The 19,903-nt window shown below is 42.4% G+C and overlaps 1 protein-coding gene across 1 annotated transcript in view; it reads left to right on the forward strand.

Annotated features, from left to right (window-relative positions):
- The window catches only part of LOC126252940 (calpain-7-like), an 87,222-nt gene that overhangs the window by 45,193 nt on the left and 22,126 nt on the right, over positions 1-19,903 (forward strand). Inside the window, exons 6-9 of the mRNA XM_049953942.1 lie at positions 5,473-5,663; positions 11,610-11,837; positions 15,479-15,723; positions 16,126-16,331. Of these exons, the coding sequence (XP_049809899.1) occupies positions 5,473-5,663; positions 11,610-11,837; positions 15,479-15,723; positions 16,126-16,331 (870 nt within the window). The remainder of the gene's footprint in view (positions 1-5,472; positions 5,664-11,609; positions 11,838-15,478; positions 15,724-16,125; positions 16,332-19,903) is intronic.

The following is a 19,903-nucleotide window of genomic DNA, read 5'->3' on the forward strand; positions in this document are numbered from 1 at the left end:
TTTTTAGCCTTTGTTTCAATTCCAACCATTCCGTTTGGTGTAGGATAAAATATGATCCTCCAAGCATTCACGTTTTTGAAGGGCATCACTACGATGACTCCATGAGTTAAATACTTCAGGTTTGCAGAGTTTATTTGCTACATGTGGTTTGTCTTTAATTTTGAAGATTTGGTAACAGAAGCACCACTGAATCTTGCCCTCTGCCTCTATCACGGCTTGCTGTGATGCATAATTGATTACCTTAATCTAAAAGAAAAAAAATGATATTAAAACTTGTAGACTGACTCTCTGGACATTTCACTGTTATCAGTTTGCATATCAGCAAACAATAAACAAAGAAAAACTGACCTCTTTGATGTTAATGTTCACAAAATCAAAAACTCTGTGCACCCTCAACTTACACACAATGAGGCATACAAATGTTTCATGTATAACTGCTATCCCTTCGCCTTTGCCAGCTATCAGTTTGGGCTGGATGAGGGACAGAGCCAAAGATAGCAGCATTCCTACAGAAACACCTGTGCTTCTAACTTTTAGCTTCTCACTTTAGCACCACACTGGTTCCAACATTGCCAGATTTCGTCCAATATGAGGCTGGTGTACTACGTAAGCACTGGTCCCTCTGTCCACCCATATATGTAGTATTACATCCATAATTAGACCAGAGACAAACTTGCTTAGCACCACAGAGCAAATAAACTTTCATTAGCACAATTTCTTTGCATTCATGAAATTGTACTTCCTGTATCTAGCACCACTCTCCACAACTTTAGCGTAAGACCGCTTCAACTGTGAGGCCTATAGCTACCACTACAGTTGATACACCCTCACGACGGCCCTGCATGAGGCAAGGGACTGGGAACAGAGCTGGAGTAAGGATGGATGAGGATATTGCGTAGCTTGGGTGGGTGGTGGAAAACCACTGTGGGAGGAGTGGGGAGGATATTTTTCAATTCAGTGTATGATGAGAGGTAGTCGACACCCTGGTATAGAATGTGATCCATTTGCTCCAATTCAGGGTGGTGCTGAGTCATGAGAGAAGTGCTCCTTTGTGGGGGATAGTGGATATGTGGGGAGTGGTAGGCGATTGGAGAGACATGGCACAGGAGATCTGTTCCTGAATGAGGTTGGGACGGTAATTGGGTCTGTGGTGACCTCAGTGAGACACTTGACGTATTTGGAGACTGGCTGCTCATCACTGCAGATGGGACAACCACAGGTGGCTAGACAGCGTGGAATAAACTACATGGTGTGGAGTGGGTGACAGCTGTCAAAGAAAAATCACAGAAAGGATGAAATGGAAAAAGATGAAACACAAGTGAGTAGGGCCCTTAATGAAAGATGAAAATGAGCTAAATTAATGTGAAAACACAGTGAGATCAAAGACAGACAGACAGATAAACAGATGATAATAATAGGATGCAGGTCGGTGGGTGGAGTTGTGTGAAGAGAGGGCAGAAAGTGTAATTGCAGTAAATGGGATTAGTATGTGCATGCTTGAACAAGGAAATTAAAGGGGAAAGGGTTATGTACAGAGTGCAATGAAGTGTGTATGGTACAGGAAGGTAACAGGAAAGCATACAAAGATATGCAATGCTGAAGGTAGGTAATGACATAAATTCGAGATTCCGGGAATAATTCGATCAGTGAGAAGAATGTGGGGCATGAGACACTGCACCTACAATCCACATGGGCATGAAGTCATGTTTCATGTGTGGATGAGATCATTGATAGAGGGTGGCTAGAAAATCAGAGCCTGTGTGGTTCTGAAGGTGAAAAAAAAAACATAGGAAAGAAAAGTAGGATCTCCAGTCCTTCCTCCATCCTAGAACAGTTGCCCTGAGTCTACATCTCTCCTTATCCCCACCACTCCCCACACTCCTACCTTCAAGATGAATCCTAAAGCTCATATAACAGACCACCCAGGACACACCATTCTGGATGCTTGCTGCGTCCTTACAGATAGAATATCTGCTCTCATGGACAGTACCTTCAGCCTATTATGCTGAATGTGGCCTCCTATATAAAAGACACCAATCATTTTCTCCACTGACTCTCCACACTTCCTGCTCCTTTACCATCTGGTGAACTGCTTATCACCGTGTATGTCACCTGTCTCTACATTAACATCTCCAATTCCCATGGCCTTGCAGCTATTGAACACTACTTTTTCCAATGCCTGACTGACTCCAAACCTACAACCCCCTTCCTGCTCACCATGGCCAACTATGTATTCACTCATAATTACTTCTTCTTTGAAGGCATCACCTACGAATAAAATTATGGTACAGCAGTGGGCATCTTAGGAACTCTATCCACATCCCTCCAGAACCTCAACACGTTCTCCCTGTTCACTTCATTTGGTCCTCCTAACCCCAACAAACTTCCCTCCTCGAAGTTTACATCCACTTCAAGGATTGCTACATCCGTATCTCTGTCCACATCAGACCTACCAACCACCAACAATACCTGCAGTTGTACAACTGTTGACAATTCCACACCAATAACTATCGTCCTTCAGTCTAAGCACCACTGAAGCCTTCACAGACGAAAATTACTCTCCCAAACCTGTCCACAAACAGGTCTGCTGTGTGCCTTGTCTCTCTTCCAGTCACTTACCCCACCCACCCGCCACATACCCACCATATGTCTCAAAATGGTTCCTATGGCTCTGAGCACTATGGGACTTAACATCTAAGGTAATCAGTCCCTTAGAACTTAGAACTAGTTAAACCTAATTAACCTAAGGACATCACACACATCCATGTCTCCATGTCCGAGGCAGAATCGAACCTGCGACCGTAGCGGTTGCGCGGTTCCAGACTGAAGTGGTTAGAACTGCTCAGCCACAACGGCTGACCCATCTGTCTCCACCAGGATTTCGGCTACCCCTTGTTGTTTCTTAAAATGAGAAACTTCCTCCCCACTGTCCTCCCACCTGTCCCACAGTGGCATTCTGGTGATCTCCCAAATTACAAAATATTCTTGTGTGTCCCTACTCCATCCCTGTTCCCAACCCTTGCATCATGGCTCATATCTCTGCAATAGACCTAGATGTAACACCTGTCCCATACATTTTCCCGCTACAACCTATTCCAGTGCTGTCACAGGGCCGGCCGCTGTAGCCGAGCGGTTCTAGGTGCTTCAGTTCGGAACCGCGCTGCTGCTGTGGTCGCAGGTTTGAATGGTGCTCGGGCATGGATGTGTGTGATGTCGTAAGGTTTAAGTACATCTATGCCTAGGGGACTGATGACCTTAGATGTTAAGTCCCATAGTGCTCAGAGCCATTTGAACCATATGCTGTCATAGGCATCTCCTACTCATCGGAAGGTAGGGCTACCTGGGAAAGCTGGCATGTGATCTACAAACTAATTTGCAACCACTGTGCTGCTTTATACCTGGACACGACAACTAACAAGCTGCCCGTATGTGTGAATGGCCACTACCAAAATATGGCAAGAGACAGCTGAACCACCCAGATGCAGAACATGCCACTCAACACAATGTGCTTCAGTTTAATGATTGTTTCACAGCATTTACCATATGGATTCTTCCTACAAACGTCAGATTTTCTGAATTGTGCATGTGGGTACCTCACCTACAACATATCCTTCATTCCCCTTAACCCCCTGTCTGAACATTCATTAGTCCTCTTCCTCCACCTGTCTACCCATTCCCTGCTCCAACTCCAGTACTACACATGCCTTCTATCCCACCAACATATCTACACAGTCCTTTTCTTATCTCTATTATCTCCTCACCCTTTCCCTTCCCCCTTCCCAGTCCCTCCAAAACCCCAGCACAGCCTCCCCAGCACAGCACAGCCCCCCCCCCCCCCCCGTGCTATCCTTCCCCTACCCTGCCCCACACCTCTCACTTACCTCTACTATCCATGCCAGGTAGATTGTTCTCATGCCAGATGCAGTTGTGGTCAAGGCACAAATGTGCGGGAACAGTGGCTGCGAATTTGCGCGCGCACGCACTCACACTCGTGCGTTTGTGCTTGAGTGCGCGCGCACGTGTGTGTGTGTGTGTGTGTGTGTGTGTGTGTGTGTGTGTGTGTGTGTGTGTGTGTGTGTGTATTACTACTACAGGAGGGAAACCTCTCCTGAAACTCTAAATATTTTAGCATTCTTTTTTATTGTGCTGTCGGCAACTCAACACCACCTTTATGTGGTGAATAGCAATCTCTCTTCTCTATTATTCCATCCTGGGCTGAAGAAATTTTAAGAAATCGTTGTGTGTGTTAGTTAATAAGGCGGGAAAAAACTCTTCTTCATCATAATGGTTGTGGTCCACAGTGTCATGTGCTTTGTGAGGTTTTTGATGGAGAAGACATACAACCTTTTTCAACACAATAACTCGTACAAGTCAGCCTGACTCCCTGCACACCACTGTGTGTTTTTGGCTCATTGTTCCAGATGGTTCTGGTGAGCTTCAATGAAACTGAAAACTGGGTCCTGCACAGACTTTCAGATATGGTAACAATCCTAAATTCTCCTCACATGAATGAGTCCTGTTCTGACACAATGATTGTGAGAATTGCTATTTTGTGTGATGAGACTAGTGATTTACAGTCATTAAAGTGACTGTCACCAAGCAGAGTCTTGGATGGGGAAAAAGCCATTGTGCAGTTCTGCTCTGAATGTTCATCCAGTGCAATTTCCTCTGAAGTGAGAAGAAGAAGCTTTGACATCCTGTCACAATTTCTGCTTTATATTCCAGATTCTTGGCAGTGAGCTGGATGAACACAAGCTCATTATCTTGAAACAATATTATTTTCTTTTGTGTACATGTGTGATGGGACAGTCTTATTGAGGATATCAGCCACTGTCTTAAAACTGTGGTGGTGCACTTGCAGAATCCAGTAATTCCTTATTGGGAAGACCTTTCCATTTCCAAAGGCAGTCAACACCTTTCCCTGCTGACACATTGACACCCTATGAATGAGATGGTCTCTATGTTGTACCAACAGCTCTGAGGATACTATGAACACTAGTCTACACTCCCAGTCAGTTGCTTCACCTCTCTGTTCCATGGCCTCCCATGATCTGTACAACACACAGAAGTTTTAAAAAAAGTTATGTGTTCAAGTTTTTATCAGAAGTGTAGCACTAGATTGTAATTAGGGACATCTATACTCTAACAATGACCTCTTTTTTTGCTTAAAAATTCCATTATTTTTCTGTGGTGCAATATGGAGATACATAAGGATTGCACCAGTGAAATTATAGACTCAGGGATGCATACTGAAATGTACAGTCACTCCCTTCTTATCAGAGCAGTCAGAATGGATTGGGAAACACTCCCTCCCCTCCCCCCACTCTCTCTCTCTCTCTCTCTCTCTCTCTCTCTCTCTCTCTCTCTCCTCTTCCTCTCACTCTCACCCATTGTTTGTGTGTATCTCTAAATCTAAGCCTCTTGCTATCTTATATTTAAAAATGTTTTAATATTTTTTTAAATTGTCCATAGGTAAATACATGATCAAGCTACATATCAATGGAGTCCCTCGTAAAATCATTATTGATGATAACCTTCCTCTGGGAAGAAGAGGAGAACTGCTGTGCTCATATTCAACAAACAAAAATGAGTTATGGATTTCATTGCTGGAAAAAGCCTACATGAAAGTTATGGGTGGATATGACTTCCCAGGATCAAACAGTGTGAGTAACAGTGTATTTGAATTTATAATTGTTGTAGTAATAAATGACAGATACTATAAAGCCTGAAAACAATAGATATAAATCGAGTTCAAACATGTTAACATAGACAAAATGGGTGTAAGTGCCAAAATAACATATAGAATCGATGCAAATGGAATTTGAGACATTACATAATGTATTAGAGAAAAAATTAATTAATAGAAAGTAAAAAAATATGATGCCCATTTACAGTGTTTTATAATTCAACTTAGAGTATTTGTAGTGAATCCTGCACACTTGGTAGAACTCCGAAAGTTGCACCCTCCCCCTCACCCCTTTCATCTTTCTGCATTTTTTTATGCACATCTGGCAGGTTTTATGATTTTGTGAGAAGGTTTAATAAAAATGAAGCACAGTGAAACCGATACAAGAAGTTCACAGATTGAACTTTTAGCCCAGTGACCAGCAAAGAAACCTAACCAGTTTAGAGTTTCACTGTGTGAGGTGCCACAGTGGTTAGCACATTGGTCTCACATTCGGGAGGATAACTGTTCAAGCCCGCTTCTGGCCATCCAGATTTAGGATTTTTGTGATTTCTGTAAATCATTTCAGGCAAATGTCGAGATGGTTCTTTTGAAAGAGCATGGCTGACTTCCTTCCCCATCCTTACCTAATCTGACAGGACTGCTGACCTTGCTGTTTGGTCCCCTCCCTCAAATCAATCAATCAACCAACCTTTCATAGTTTCATTCACCCTAGACTAACAACAAAATACCTAATACATAAGTAAGGCCTACTTCCAGTGCCACTGAGACTTGCTGCGACCGCAGGAATGTGTATTTGGGTGTCTTGTGTGGTTGCATTATGAATGTATCTACTGTTACTAGAGTATGAGCAAGAGGCTGAAAACTAGTGTGATTACTATATCTCTTATGTGTTTCTATGCACCATGAATTGGAATGCAGGAGGTGAGTGTTTTCCCTTCCCTTATTCCACATATTTTTCCAGCCAGGGATTTCTATTGTTGTTAATCATTTAACAAAGATATTTAAGCAAAGAAAATCTCAAACAGAGCAATGCAACTCTTAAAGAGAATGTGAAAGTTTCAAGCAAATGGTAATATGAAAGTTATGCAATAATCATGCTGAATCAAGAGGAAATGATTAGCTAATGCCAAACACACAAAACAAGTGATTTTCTCTGTTTGAGTCTCCAAACACTGCTCTGCAAAACTCAGAAATGAAGTAGATAAAGTAACGTAAGATATTGACTACTGGTGAATATGACTGAAAGTGCAAGAGCATGTTGCCAGAGGTGTCCCTTCATGCACAGAAAGTTGGATGTCACATGGCCTAAGGTCAGTATGACTATAGCCCCAAATGGACCTGTCCCCACAACACAAGGCCGTTTAAGGAATGGAAAAGACAGTCTGTTTCAACAGTGAGCAATGTAGTGCACTGTAGTGGTATCCTCCATTACAACATGACCAGGAGACAACAGTCAGATGACTTCACATGGGAAACAATCATTGGTAAACTGAAAGGAGAACAAAGTCTGATGAGTGTAACCCAAGAGTTTGATATAGTTCACAGCATAGTTTCATATGGATAGGGAACATTCCAAACCACAGACACTGCTGTCCACAGGAGAGGATGTGGTCATCCACAGTTAACTACAGCAGTAGATGACCACTACTTTGTGCAGCAGACAAGAAAAGGCCCACTTCCAACAGCGGGTGCAGCTGCAACCACGATTAACAGGACTGCAAAGTGTACAATCTCATGCTCCACAGTGGCATGGTGACTGCTGGAGATGGTCTCTTTGCTGAATAACAAGTATGTTATGTTCTGCTGATACCAGCACATCAGCAACATCATTAGCTATGGTGCCAAGAGCATAGCAGCTGGAACAAGGAGGAATCTATTCGCTTGCTGTTTTTGGACGGGAGCAGATCCAGTCTGAATAATAATTCTGGATGTACCCTCATATGGAAAGATGTGGGAACGTGTAATCACACAGGAGCATTGTCGAACATAATCGTTTTGGTAGTTCAGGCATCATGGTGTGGGGAGGCATAATGTTGCATGGCATACTGATCTTCAAATGTTTGGACACTTAATACTCATTGGTCAACTAGTCACTATGCTCCTTCCCCATGTGCATCTTTTCAGTGGTGAATTTTCCCTTGACTTCATTTTTGTGGATGAAAATGTAAAACTGTATTGAACAGCACAGATGGAGGAGCTCTTGGAATGAAAGGATATTCAGTGAATGGACTTAAATTCTGTTGAGCACATGTGGGATGTGTTGGGGAGACTTATTGCAGTCAGCATGTTCACATACACCAATGACCATCCAGCAGTTGTCTGCCATGCTGGTGGAGGAATGGAATGCTCTATCACAATAACTCCTTACCAATTTTGCGTCCAGAATGCAATCTTGTTGCAGAGCATACATTACTGCCTGTGGTGATAACACACCCTATTTAGAACCTTGTCCCACTGTTTGTAATGTCTATGGGACCATCATAAATCATGGTGACGTCAGTGTAATTGTTTTCCTTGAATAAATGTGTCAATTCTGTTTATCTCAATATGTATTTATTTCATTTACCTTCTGAGCTATACTGTAACAGTTCTTCCCATGTATGGTCCAAGTTTCATTGAGCTATGTTACTTGGCAGTGAAACATCGTGCATAAGTTGCCTTCGTCCTTAAGTTTTGCACATCGGTGTATCATTGAAAGCAAAGTTCAGAATTAAGATTAAACTATTGTACCCATCTTCCCTCTCCCCCATCCTTTACAGGTGTGTACATGCCAACGCGCGCGCGCAGGCACACGCACGCACGCACACACACACACACACACACACACACACACACACACTGATTGGATAAGTCACTCAATATTTATGGGAAGGCAGAGTCATACATATTGGACCATGCCTAGTAAAGCATTGCTGCGTTCAAATTAACCTTCAGGGAGAAAACAATGATACCTTTTTGGCACGCCGTTTTTGTGCCCTCTGTCATGTGAGCATTAGACTGGACATAAGAACATACAGTACTGAGTATACTTCCAGCCTCTGTGCCAGGGTCAGTCTTGCCACTCAAGTGAGAGCATCTCTTCAAAAACAACTTTCTGTCACCATTGAACTGTAGAATAGTAGCACCACAATTTACCTGAAGCTATAAATTCATATGAATTTTGTAGAGGAAGCAAATATGACTAGTCCCAAAAGAGTGAAACAGGGCTTCAACGAGAACCCTTCCTGGGCTATGAAGCCTTGGCTTATTTTGTGATAGTTATATATGTCTAAAAATTAAGTTTATCAGCAATGTTTCCATTGTTTAAAAATTAAGTTTGTGTAAGTATTGTAGGTTCAAAATTACTTTAAACAATTGCATCCAAGCAGAAATATCTTGTAAACTGTTCTGTTGTTTTCCCTCACTGTTTTTCCAACGCGGACTCACCCAAGTGTTTTCTCAGTGTGTTTTGCAGAACTGTAGGTGTCCTCGAAGTTCTCAAAGAATGAGTTTTATTTAGCTCTTATTTTCCCTTAGTGCATACAAGCAGTTCACCAAACATACCCACAAATAAGAGGGTTGTCTGTAAAATAAGGTTCCCAAGCTCAGCCTTGGCTTGGCAGCTGTATGTGATGGTTCTCCCCCTTGCTTCGCCCGCCAGGTGTGAGCTGCGCTCGGTGATCCATTTCCTGTCTGCAAAAAACATTGCGCCGGCAGAAATCCATTCCCAGCTGTGCAAAATCTGTGGAGACAAGTGTATGAGCATACGGCATGTGCACAAATGGCGCAGAGGGCTCAAGAACAGACATACTGACATCCATGATGAGGAGCGTTCCAGACGGCCATCTGTTCCTGATGAAACAATTGCAAAAGTGGGGCAGTGGTGCTCTCAGATTGAAGAGTGATGGTTTGTGAGCTCTCCGAAATGATCCCTGTCAGAAAAACCTCTGTTGACAAGATTTTGATGAAGCATATAGGGTATGCTAAGGTTTGCGCATGGTGGGTGCCAAGAATGTTGACTGAAGACCACAAACATTAATGCGTTGAAGTGGCCCAAGAACTTCTTCAAGACGAGGAACACCTCGACTCCATCGTCACTGGAGAGAAGACTTGGGTGCACTACTTCACATCCAAAACCAAAGAACAGTGCAAACAATGGAAGCACCTAGAGTCGCCGAGTGAAAATTCAAACAAATGCGAAGTGTCGGCAAAGTGATGGCAACAGTGTTTTGGACCAGGAAGGGGGTATTGTTGTGTGAGTTCTTGCCCACTGGTACAACAATCAATGCTGCCGGGTACTGCGAGACACTACAAAAATCGCGCTGTGCAATTCAAAACAAGAGGAGGGGTATGCTGCCCAAGGGGGGTGCGTTTGCATCAGGATAATGCTCGACCACACACTGCTAAAGCCACCAATGAGCTCATTGCAAAATTTGGATGGGGTATTTTCAAACACCCACCCTACAGCCTGGACTTAGCCCCAAGTGACTACCATCTCTTCTCTGACATGAAGAAACACCTGGGTGGAACACATTTCGGTGACAGAGAAGAGCTGGAAGAAGCAGTTCTCAGGTACCTGCGCGGCTTGGCGGCAGATTTTTTGACTCTGGCTTTCAAAAGCTCATACACTGCATGCAAAAATGTATTGACCTCAGTGGCAACTATGTAGAAAAATAGGTTAAAGTCTGAACTTTCCAAAAATGTACGCATTCGTGGAATAAACATGTTTTACACTGTGAAAAAAAAAGGAACCTTATTTTATGGACACCCCTCGTAAACTGATGCAAATAATTTAAGACATAAATTCCAACCTATGTAAGCAGTAGAGGGAAGAGCTAATGTGCTTGGTGCCAGGAGATCTGAAGACCGTGCGAACTGAGTTACATGACAGAATATCTTGTGTAATAGTATTATGGAAAGGATAGTTGCTACTCACCATATAATGGAGATGCCAAGTTGTAGATAGGTGCAACAAAAAGACTGTTGTTGTGCCTGTCTGTGACTAAGCATCTCCACTATATAGTGAGTAGCAACTATCCTTTTCATAATATTGTTACGTTCCATCCTGGAGTTTGCATTGTTAGAATATGTAATGTAGTTCACAAAAAGATCTCACAGCATGTTGTAGAAGGGAAACATAACTCTTTATCCATTTCCATGTTCTCTGTTGCATTTGAAGAGAACTTCTCTTGCAAAGACGAAATACTGGTAGAATCAGCAGTGTCCTACTCACATTGTAATGTTTTGTAGCTTCCTTTGTTTTATCTGTAGAAATAGGAGAAAATTGAGCTTATTAGGCACCTTATGCTTTATTTCAAGTGAAAATGTGGTAAGTGTGGCACAAATTTAGAATTTTGTTCTAGCACCAGAGATATTCTGTAATTTAACATTTAATTTTTTAAACTAATGTGATGGCTGGCAGGATCAACCAGCCACATATACCAGCATTGTTATTTTAAACGTGAGTTTCAGTTCCTCTTTTAAATATACATTTAATAGTAAGAGTTTTGAGAGTCAGTGGGGATTTGTGTTTTGCTATTAATATAAAAGTGCAAATGAAATGTTTTACTGATTGAAACTAGCTGACAGATTAAAACTGTTTGCTCGACTGAGACTCCCACCCACTGACATGTCTTTCATGAGCATGCTGTATTGACTGAGCTGCCCAAGCATGACTGATAACCCACTCCACAGCTTCAGTTCTGCCAGTACCTCTGCTCATTTTCAGAGTTTTGGATAATAGTTTTTAGTGGTACATTTAGCACATCTTAGGTACATTAATGACACTCATTTCATTTTGTATGTCATTAGGCAGTGATGACTGGGCTTTTAGCATCTGATCCAAAATCACCAAAAAAATCTTTTAAAAAGTTTCATTTGCATATTACATTTGTAAAAATGAGAGAATTTCTTGCAACCACATTGTGATATTCTGTTTCAGAATATAGATTTACATGCACTGACTGGCTGGATACCTGAACGTGTGGCTATCAGGCCCGGTGAACCTGATTTCAACAGTGATGCTCTATTTGATAAATTGTTAACTCGCATGTCAAAGGGTGATGTACTTGTTACTGTGGCAACTGGAGAGTTGTCAGATGCAGAGGCAGATCGCACTGGACTCGTTCCCACTCATGCTTATGCGGTACTTGACACCAAGAAAGTGAAGGTAACTTAAAGAAGAAGCAAAGAAAATTTAATAGGTTATAAAATGGAGGATAATGCACAGTACTCTTTAGAGGGATGGATGTAAAATACTCACCTGCAAATAAAAAATAGAAAATTGGAGTTTCCATTGTTAGAAAATTGGAAGAATATTTATAGGATACAATAATTATAAAACTTCAGCTGTTTTCTTTCTTGCCATGGACAGTGATGCCTACTCTCCAAAGCTACAAATGCAATGTGAATTTTATTTGTATATGATGTTACAGTACTTCTGTGCTGTTTTCTTACTTTACTTTAGATCTGTTGTGTGTTTTGTTTAGTGGAAATGTAGAGGAGCAGATGCACCAGAATTCAGTATTGCTGCCTAAAACAGATGTGCCCAACTTAAATAAGATATCAGTAAAACTAAGTTTTATTTGTATTTAAGTGGCATTTTAATGCTGTAGCATTTTGTACTTCCATATTAGTACCTGCTCTGCGTTCTTTATTCAAGTTGTGTTTTGCTTAGCCAGGCTTTTGAGCTGCTTTCAAAGTTATGATAAAACAGAATCTCCTCAGGGGACACTGCCTTAACCTGGCACTGTTTGTGCAATTGAGGTGGTCTACAAGCTCTGTATTTGAAGGACTCTGCTGTTGGTAGCTTAGATACCAGAAGGGTCATCCAAGCCAGATAGGCCAAAGGTGAAGAGCCAGACAAAGTGTGCCCCACAATGACCTGTTGGTCCCTTTCTTCCATCTTAAGCCTGTCCTTACTATGTCATTTTCCTGTCATCTCCAGTTATAAGCCAGTGTACCCGAGTGAATAAACTCTTAAAAGAAATCAAGCAGATTGGAAGGCTGCAAATTGGCAACTCCATATCCAACTATACTTGCATAACTTTGTAAGGTGACCAGGTGAATTTTCCTAATTACTACTAGTACTCGAAACAACCTCAATCTAGGTCAGACTTGCTGATGATGACCTGGTGATGAGAAAGGTTAAGAATAAAAGGATTGCTAATACAGTTAAGGTAGCAGCATGGAATGGCAGAGGATTAGTAAATAAAGAAGAGTTGGCAGTAATTATAAATAAAACCAAGCCAGATATGACTTCCATAACAGAAGAAAAGTAGAAGCTATGAGGTGGCAAGTATGTAGGAAAATATTTGATGTTCTGTAAGGAACAGGAAAACAGGAAAGAGAGCAAGCAAAATAATTGTCATTTAGATACATAAGAGATGGTAAAAGAGAATTATGGGGTATAGTTATGTCAGTGAAAGATTTATAGTTTTAACTGTCAAAGAAGACACACCCAACTTGACTGTCATTGTAATTCATACATCTGAGGAGGGAGGAAAAGGAGTTTAGATTTCTATGACCAACTGCGATTAGTTTTTGACAATTATAATTACAAACATCAAATACTATTGATGAGGGATTTAAATGCAAGGATAGGAATAAACCTATCTCAAACTGTAGGAATGATAGAAGAAAATATCATAAATAACAATAGAATAGTGCTTAGACTAATCATGTTAACAAACTAAAAATAGCCAATACTTTTGCATGCAGAAAAGATATCTATGTGGTACGCTTTCAGCTCAAACATTTAAGTCTCTTATTGACTACATTATTATAAACAAAAAACTGGAAGGCAAAGTAAGGGATGTAAGAATGTTCAGCGGATATGACACAGGTTCTGGCCCCTCTTTGGTGATATCTTAAATAGATACAGAAACTACAGTTAAGAAAGCAACTGGAGAACCCTTATGAAACAAGAAAAATATGAGAAGGAAGAAAGGGTTAAAAATTTTGACACCAGAATTAAAGTTACAAGAAAAAAAACAAGATGCATATCTTAACCATCTCAAACAGCCAACAGAGGAAAATCATTAAATTTACAAACAAGAGAGAAATGCAACAAATCAAGCAGTGGAATGAGCTCATCAAGAACCTCGTGATAGGATTGCAAGCCTAATAGAAGACAGTATTCTCGGAAGGCAAATGATAACTTATAAAACAACAAAACAACAAAGGAGGTTGCTTGTAAAATAACATTTAACAAGCAAAATGGATACCACATCCCAAGATCTTGGGGTATGAACCAACATGCTCCACAGAGAATAAAGAGGATGAAATTAAAATACAGTGAGTAGATGGTATGGGTGAACTAAGAGAAGCCCTCAGTTCCACACTGAATAGAAAAGCTACTGGTTTGGATAGTGTAAACACTGACCTGCTGAAATACAGAGACATTCTACTACACAAGGGACTACTACATTAATTTAATATGTACTGGCAGAATAGAGATTTTCCAGAAGCATGGTCACAAGCAAAGATGATACCATTGTTTAAAAAGGAGACCACAATGATTGCAAGAACAGTCAGCTTGGGGGCGGGGGTTTGGGGGGGGGGGGGGGGACCACATATAAAGTATGTGCAGGAATAGTAAACAAGATGTTAAAGTTTCTGGTTGAGATTTAAAAACAAATAGGATTTTATATGGGCGGGTCTACAACAGATGCACTATTTATAATTAATCAAATAATAAAAAAAGAGAGTATAATTAGGTAAACCATTAGCATTTACTGATTTTATAAAGGCATTTGATAATGTTTACAGAGGGAAACTCTGGAGGTTTATGAGGAAAAGAGGATATCCACAACACCTAATAAACGTTTTAAAGAGTTCGTTCAAACACACAACTGTAATTTTAGACATAAATAGTACTCTAACACAGCCTATTAATACAAACAAGGGAATTAGACAGTGTGCAGCATTGTATCCTCATTTTTAACAGTTATTTATATGATGCAATCTGGAAATGAAAGGTCATTTTAAATGGGAGAATAGATTAACAAAAATTCCTGCTTGAATTGCATTTTATATGCAGGTGACACCACATTGCTGGCAGAGAATGAAGATGACCTACAAAGGGAAATACAGCTACCAGGTAATATATATGAAGAGTATAATTTGACAATTTCAGAAAAGAAGACAAAATTAATGGCTTTTAAAGGAAAACACACAAATTTTGTAAGACAATGGCAGTTCCAGTGCTTGTTTATGGAATTGAGTTGTGGATTATAAATAAATGCCAAGGAAGTTGCATACAAGCAACAGAGGTGAGATTTCTGAGAGTAGAAAAATGTGTACAAGAGCTGACAGATTTTGAAATTCACAAGGTAGGGAAGAACTAAATATATTTAATATCCTTAGTAATATACAAGGAAATAAGATAGCCTAGAATGAACATATGAAAAGAATGAGTGGAGAAAGGTTACCTCTCCACATAAGACCCAACATTTGTAGACCTTGTTTTGAACAGTAAACACTTTATCTCATTTAGTTGCATCAACCCAGAAATAAATGCTTAGAGTAACAGCAAACTAAAGTGTGCAAATGAAGATAGAAGTTTTTTCTGCAAGTCGACTCATTGAGATATGTTTCTAAATACAAATCAACTGAACAGACATTTATGACTGGTTTACAAATGTTCTTGTAGCTGAATACAATGAATTTAGGCCAAAGTCTTTTGTTTGCTGTGTGACCATGACTATTTCTGGTACAAGCATGTCATTTTTATTTGTTTGAGATTTGTGATGTGGAATGAATGTAACAATATACCAAAGTAAGTCGTTAATGTGTTGTATTATGTAACAGGGTGTTCGTCTCCTACAACTGAAAAATCCATGGTCACATCTAAGGTGGCGTGGCAACTATTCAGAACTGGATACAAGACACTGGACACCAGACCTTAAAGAAATCCTAAACTTTGACCCGAACAGTGCAGCAATGTTTGACAATGGTGTTTTTTGGATTGACTATGAAAGTATTCTTCGTTTCTATGATGTCTTCTACTTGAACTGGAATCCTGGCCTTTTCAGTTACACATACTGCATCCACCAGTGAGTAGTCTTAGTGAGGTCAGGTATTCTGTTGCACTATTTTTTCAATGCATATTACTTCTAAAAAGTTCCATTTTCTTTGGCATGTTTATAGGAAGTGTTGTGACAAAAATGTATGTGCCTATTTTGCAAGTAAACAACTGGTATGATATGTATCACACAAATCCCCTTATAGGTGTGTGTGTGTGTGTGTGTGTGTGTGTGTGTGTGTGTGTGTGTGTGTGTACACAAAGGACCGTATGAGAACTTGCCAATAACAACAGTGACAGACTTTAGATGTATGTAGTGATTGTTCACCTCAACTGTAGATGCAGAATGATGATTCATTTTTTAACATTTATTTTATTTCCATATAAATTTTATTAAATATTGAAAGAAATATGTGTTAATGGTACATTACAGGTCATGGAAAGCTGGTGCGGGCCCTGTGAAGGATGCATATAATGTTGGGGACAATCCACAGTTTTCTCTTGAAGTAGAGGGTAACAATGGAGCTGTGTGGATCTTACTTACTAGACATATTACAGAGATAGAAGATTTTAAAGAAAACAGGGAGTACATTACAGTCCTCGTGTATAAAAATGATGGAAGGCGTGTGTACTATCCTCGTAAGTTTTCTCTTTTTTATTCTTCAGGTGTGATTTTAAGTATAATTGCATTTGAGTATTGTATTGACAAGGATTTTTTTTAAATTTTTGTTTCACAAAATCTTCTGTAATGTAATGTAGAAGACACATGAGCATATTTCCCCATTTTTATTGTTAACTTGTTTTCCTGTGCCTGTTATTGTGTGTGTGTGTACAAGAAATTGTATGAATTGTGCCTTCAAAAGCTGAAACAGGTATTACGCAGGCAATACTAAAAGTAGCAACAAGTACAAGCTGCCAAGCACTATTTTTGTCATCCATGTTAATTGTGCCTTTTTCTTCAGTAATGGACAAATGTCTGCATGCTGTTAAAAAAAAAAAAATGTTGACTCCAGCATGTATATTGGTAGTAATCATAATGTAATTATGATTCTCTCTCTCTCTCTCTCTCTCTCTCTCTGTCCCCCCTCCCCCCCCCTCTTTTTTTAACTAACCTATTGAAATATTATGTTGTAACCCTGAACCTAATTCTGACTATTTAAGTTATATCACTCCATGTCTTCCACCTGCATTCTGTAGCTTCACTTTCTCCCTCCCCCCTTTCTGTTCATCATCTCCTCCTCCTCTCTCTGCCCATCACCTCCTCCCTCCTCTCTCTGTACTTCAGCAAAGTATTGTACCCAACCTTGCTCAGTGAGCTAAAAACATGATAAGAAATTGTAAGAATTAAGTACTAAAGATTAGAAACTGTATGGAGATGGACTCGCATTCGGGAGGACGACGGTTCAATCCCGCGTCCGGCCATCCTGATTTAGGTTTTCCGTGATTTCCCTAAATCGCTCCAGGCAAATGCCGGGATGGTTCCTTTCAAAAAGGGCACGGCCGACTTCCTTCCCCGTCCTTCCCTAACCCGATGAGACCGATGACCTCGCTGTCTGGTCTCCTTCCTCAAAACCAACCAACCAACTGTATGGAGATGGCTGTATAGGTAGAGACATAAGTGCCAACAAATGAAAAAGCTATTAAGTTGGGCAATGAACACTCTAGGATGACAAACATTTGATCATTGCTTTGAGGGAGATGACCAGTATGCAATATCTGACTATGATTTAGCCACAATAAATTTCAACTGCACAAATCCATCACATTTTCTTGGAATGGGTGACAGTCCATACTAATATTATAAATGTGAAAGTAATTCTGTCTGTTACACTTCCATAACTAAACCGCTGAACCAATTGTGATTAAATTTGGTATGGAGATAGATTGAACACTGTAGGACAACATGGGCTACTTTATAAAGTGTGTAGTTCAACATGTTTATTAATTTGAAGAATATATCGTGAAATATGAGACAATAATTACTCTTTGAAAAAGCTGTTTACTCTTCGATTTTTGAACTTTTATCATAGTTTTGAAAATGCTTTTGTCTTATACGGTCTACATAATATGATTCAACATAACGAATACAATATTTATACAGTCCTCTACATATTTAATCCTTACTTCCATTCTAATACCAGTTACAAACCCGTCACATTTTAGTCACTGAGCATCAAGCATCTCTTATAACTCCTTTGTTGCGTTCAAGATTGTGTGAACAGCTCGTGGTAATATGGTTTGCATTCCTGTTTCATTACCATTAGTTCCTGGGTTCAATTCCTGCCCCTTTTTTTTCCTCGGCTCGCGTCTTGATGTGTGCGTTATCCTCATCATCATTTTATCTTTGTAGATGTGCAAGTTACAGAAATGGCTTCAAATAAAATGACTTGCATCAAGCTCCTGAACATCCCAACTGGGGTCTCCCAGCCAGTAAAGCTATACAAACATTTCATTTCATTTCATTTCATTTTACTGCTACGCAAGTGCAGCTGTGGGTAAAAGCTGGAATACAGTGCTTATGCAGTCCTCAATGAGTTTAATTCATGCCAATCCATACTTCTATACTGATGTTATAAATGCAAAAGTAACTCTGTCTGTTACATTTTCGTGACTAAACTGTTGAACTGATATCCGTGAAATTGGATGTGAGATAGCTTGAACCCTGATGAAGAAGATAAGGCTACTGTACAAAGTTACTAGATTTTATTGATTTGAAGAATATTAAGCAACTTGAGGAAAAATATTTGCTATTTGAAAAAGCTATGTACTCTTTCACTTTTGGACTTTTATCATAATTGTGAAAATGCTTTTATTGGTTGATATGTCCCGCCTCCCTCTGCCCCCCTCCTTCTGACCGTCGCCTCTGCCCTCCAACTCTCTTTCTCCATCTCCTCCACCCCTCCCCTTCCTCTCACTGACCATCTCCTCTGCCCCCTCTTGCCGACCATCTCCTCTGCCCCCTCTTGCCGACCATCTCCTCTGCCCCCTCTTGCCGACCATCACCTCTGCCCCCTCTTGCCGACCATCTCCTCTGCCCCCTCTTACCGACCATCTCCTTTGCCCCCTCTTGCCGACCATCTCCTTTGCCCCCTCTTGCCGACCATCTCCTTTGCCCCCTCTTGCCGGCCATCTCCTCTGCCCCCTCTTGCCGGCCATCTCCTCTGCCCGCTCTCGCCGGCCACCTCCTCTGCCCCCTCTCGCCGGCCACCTCCTCTGCCCCCTCTCGCCGGCCACCTCCTCTGCCCCCTCTCGCCGGCCACCTCCTCTGCCCCCTCTCGCTGGCCACCTCCTCTGCCCCCTCTCGCCGGCCACCTCCTCTGCCCCCTCTCGCCGGCCACCTCCTCTGCCCCCTCTCGCCGGCCACCTCCTCTGCCCCCTCTCGCCGGCCACCTCCTCTGCCCCCTCTCGCCGGCCACCTCCTCTGCCCCCTCTCGCCGGCCACCTCCTCTGCCCCCTCTCGCCGGCCACCTCCTCTGCCCCCTCTCGCCGGCCACCTCCTCTGCCCCCTCTCGCTGGCCACCTCCTCTGCCCCCTCTCGCTGGCCACCTCCTCTGCCCCCTCTCGCTGGCCACCTCCTCTGCCCCCTCTCGCTGGCCACCTCCTCTGCCCCCTCTCGCTGGCCACCTCCTCTGCCCCCCCTCGCTGGCCACCTCCTCTGCCCCCCCTCGCTGGTCACCTCCTCTGCCCCCCCTCGCTGGCCACCTCCTCTGCCCCCCCTCGCTGGCCACCTCCTCTGCCCCCCCTCGCTGGCCACCTCCTCTGGCCCCCCTCGCTGGCCACCTCCTCTTGCCCCCTCGCTGGCCCCCTCCTCTGCCCCCCCTCGCTGGCCACCTCCTCTGCCCCCCCCTCGCTGGCCACCTCCTCTGCCCCCCCTCGCTGGCCACCTCCTCTGCACCCCCTCGCTGGCCACCTCCTCTGCCCCCCCCCACGCTGGCCACCTCCTCTGCCCCCCCTCGCTGGCCACCTCCTCTGCCCCCCCTCGCTGGCCACCTCCTCTGCCCCCCCCTCGCTGGCCACCTCCTCTGCCCCCCCCCCTCGCTGGCCACCTCCTCTGCCCCCCCCGTCGCTGGCCACTTCCTCTGCCCCCCCCTCGCTGGCCACCTCCTCTGCCCCCCCCCCCTCGCTGGCCACCTCCTCTGCCCCTCCCTCGCTGGCCACCTCCCCTGCCCCCCCCTCGCTGGCCACCTCCCCTGCCCCCCCCTCTCTGGCCA

The sequence above is a fragment of the Schistocerca nitens genome, chromosome 4 (assembly GCF_023898315.1).
Source record: "Schistocerca nitens isolate TAMUIC-IGC-003100 chromosome 4, iqSchNite1.1, whole genome shotgun sequence".
In the NCBI taxonomy this organism is placed as follows: Eukaryota; Metazoa; Arthropoda; class Insecta; order Orthoptera; family Acrididae; genus Schistocerca; species Schistocerca nitens.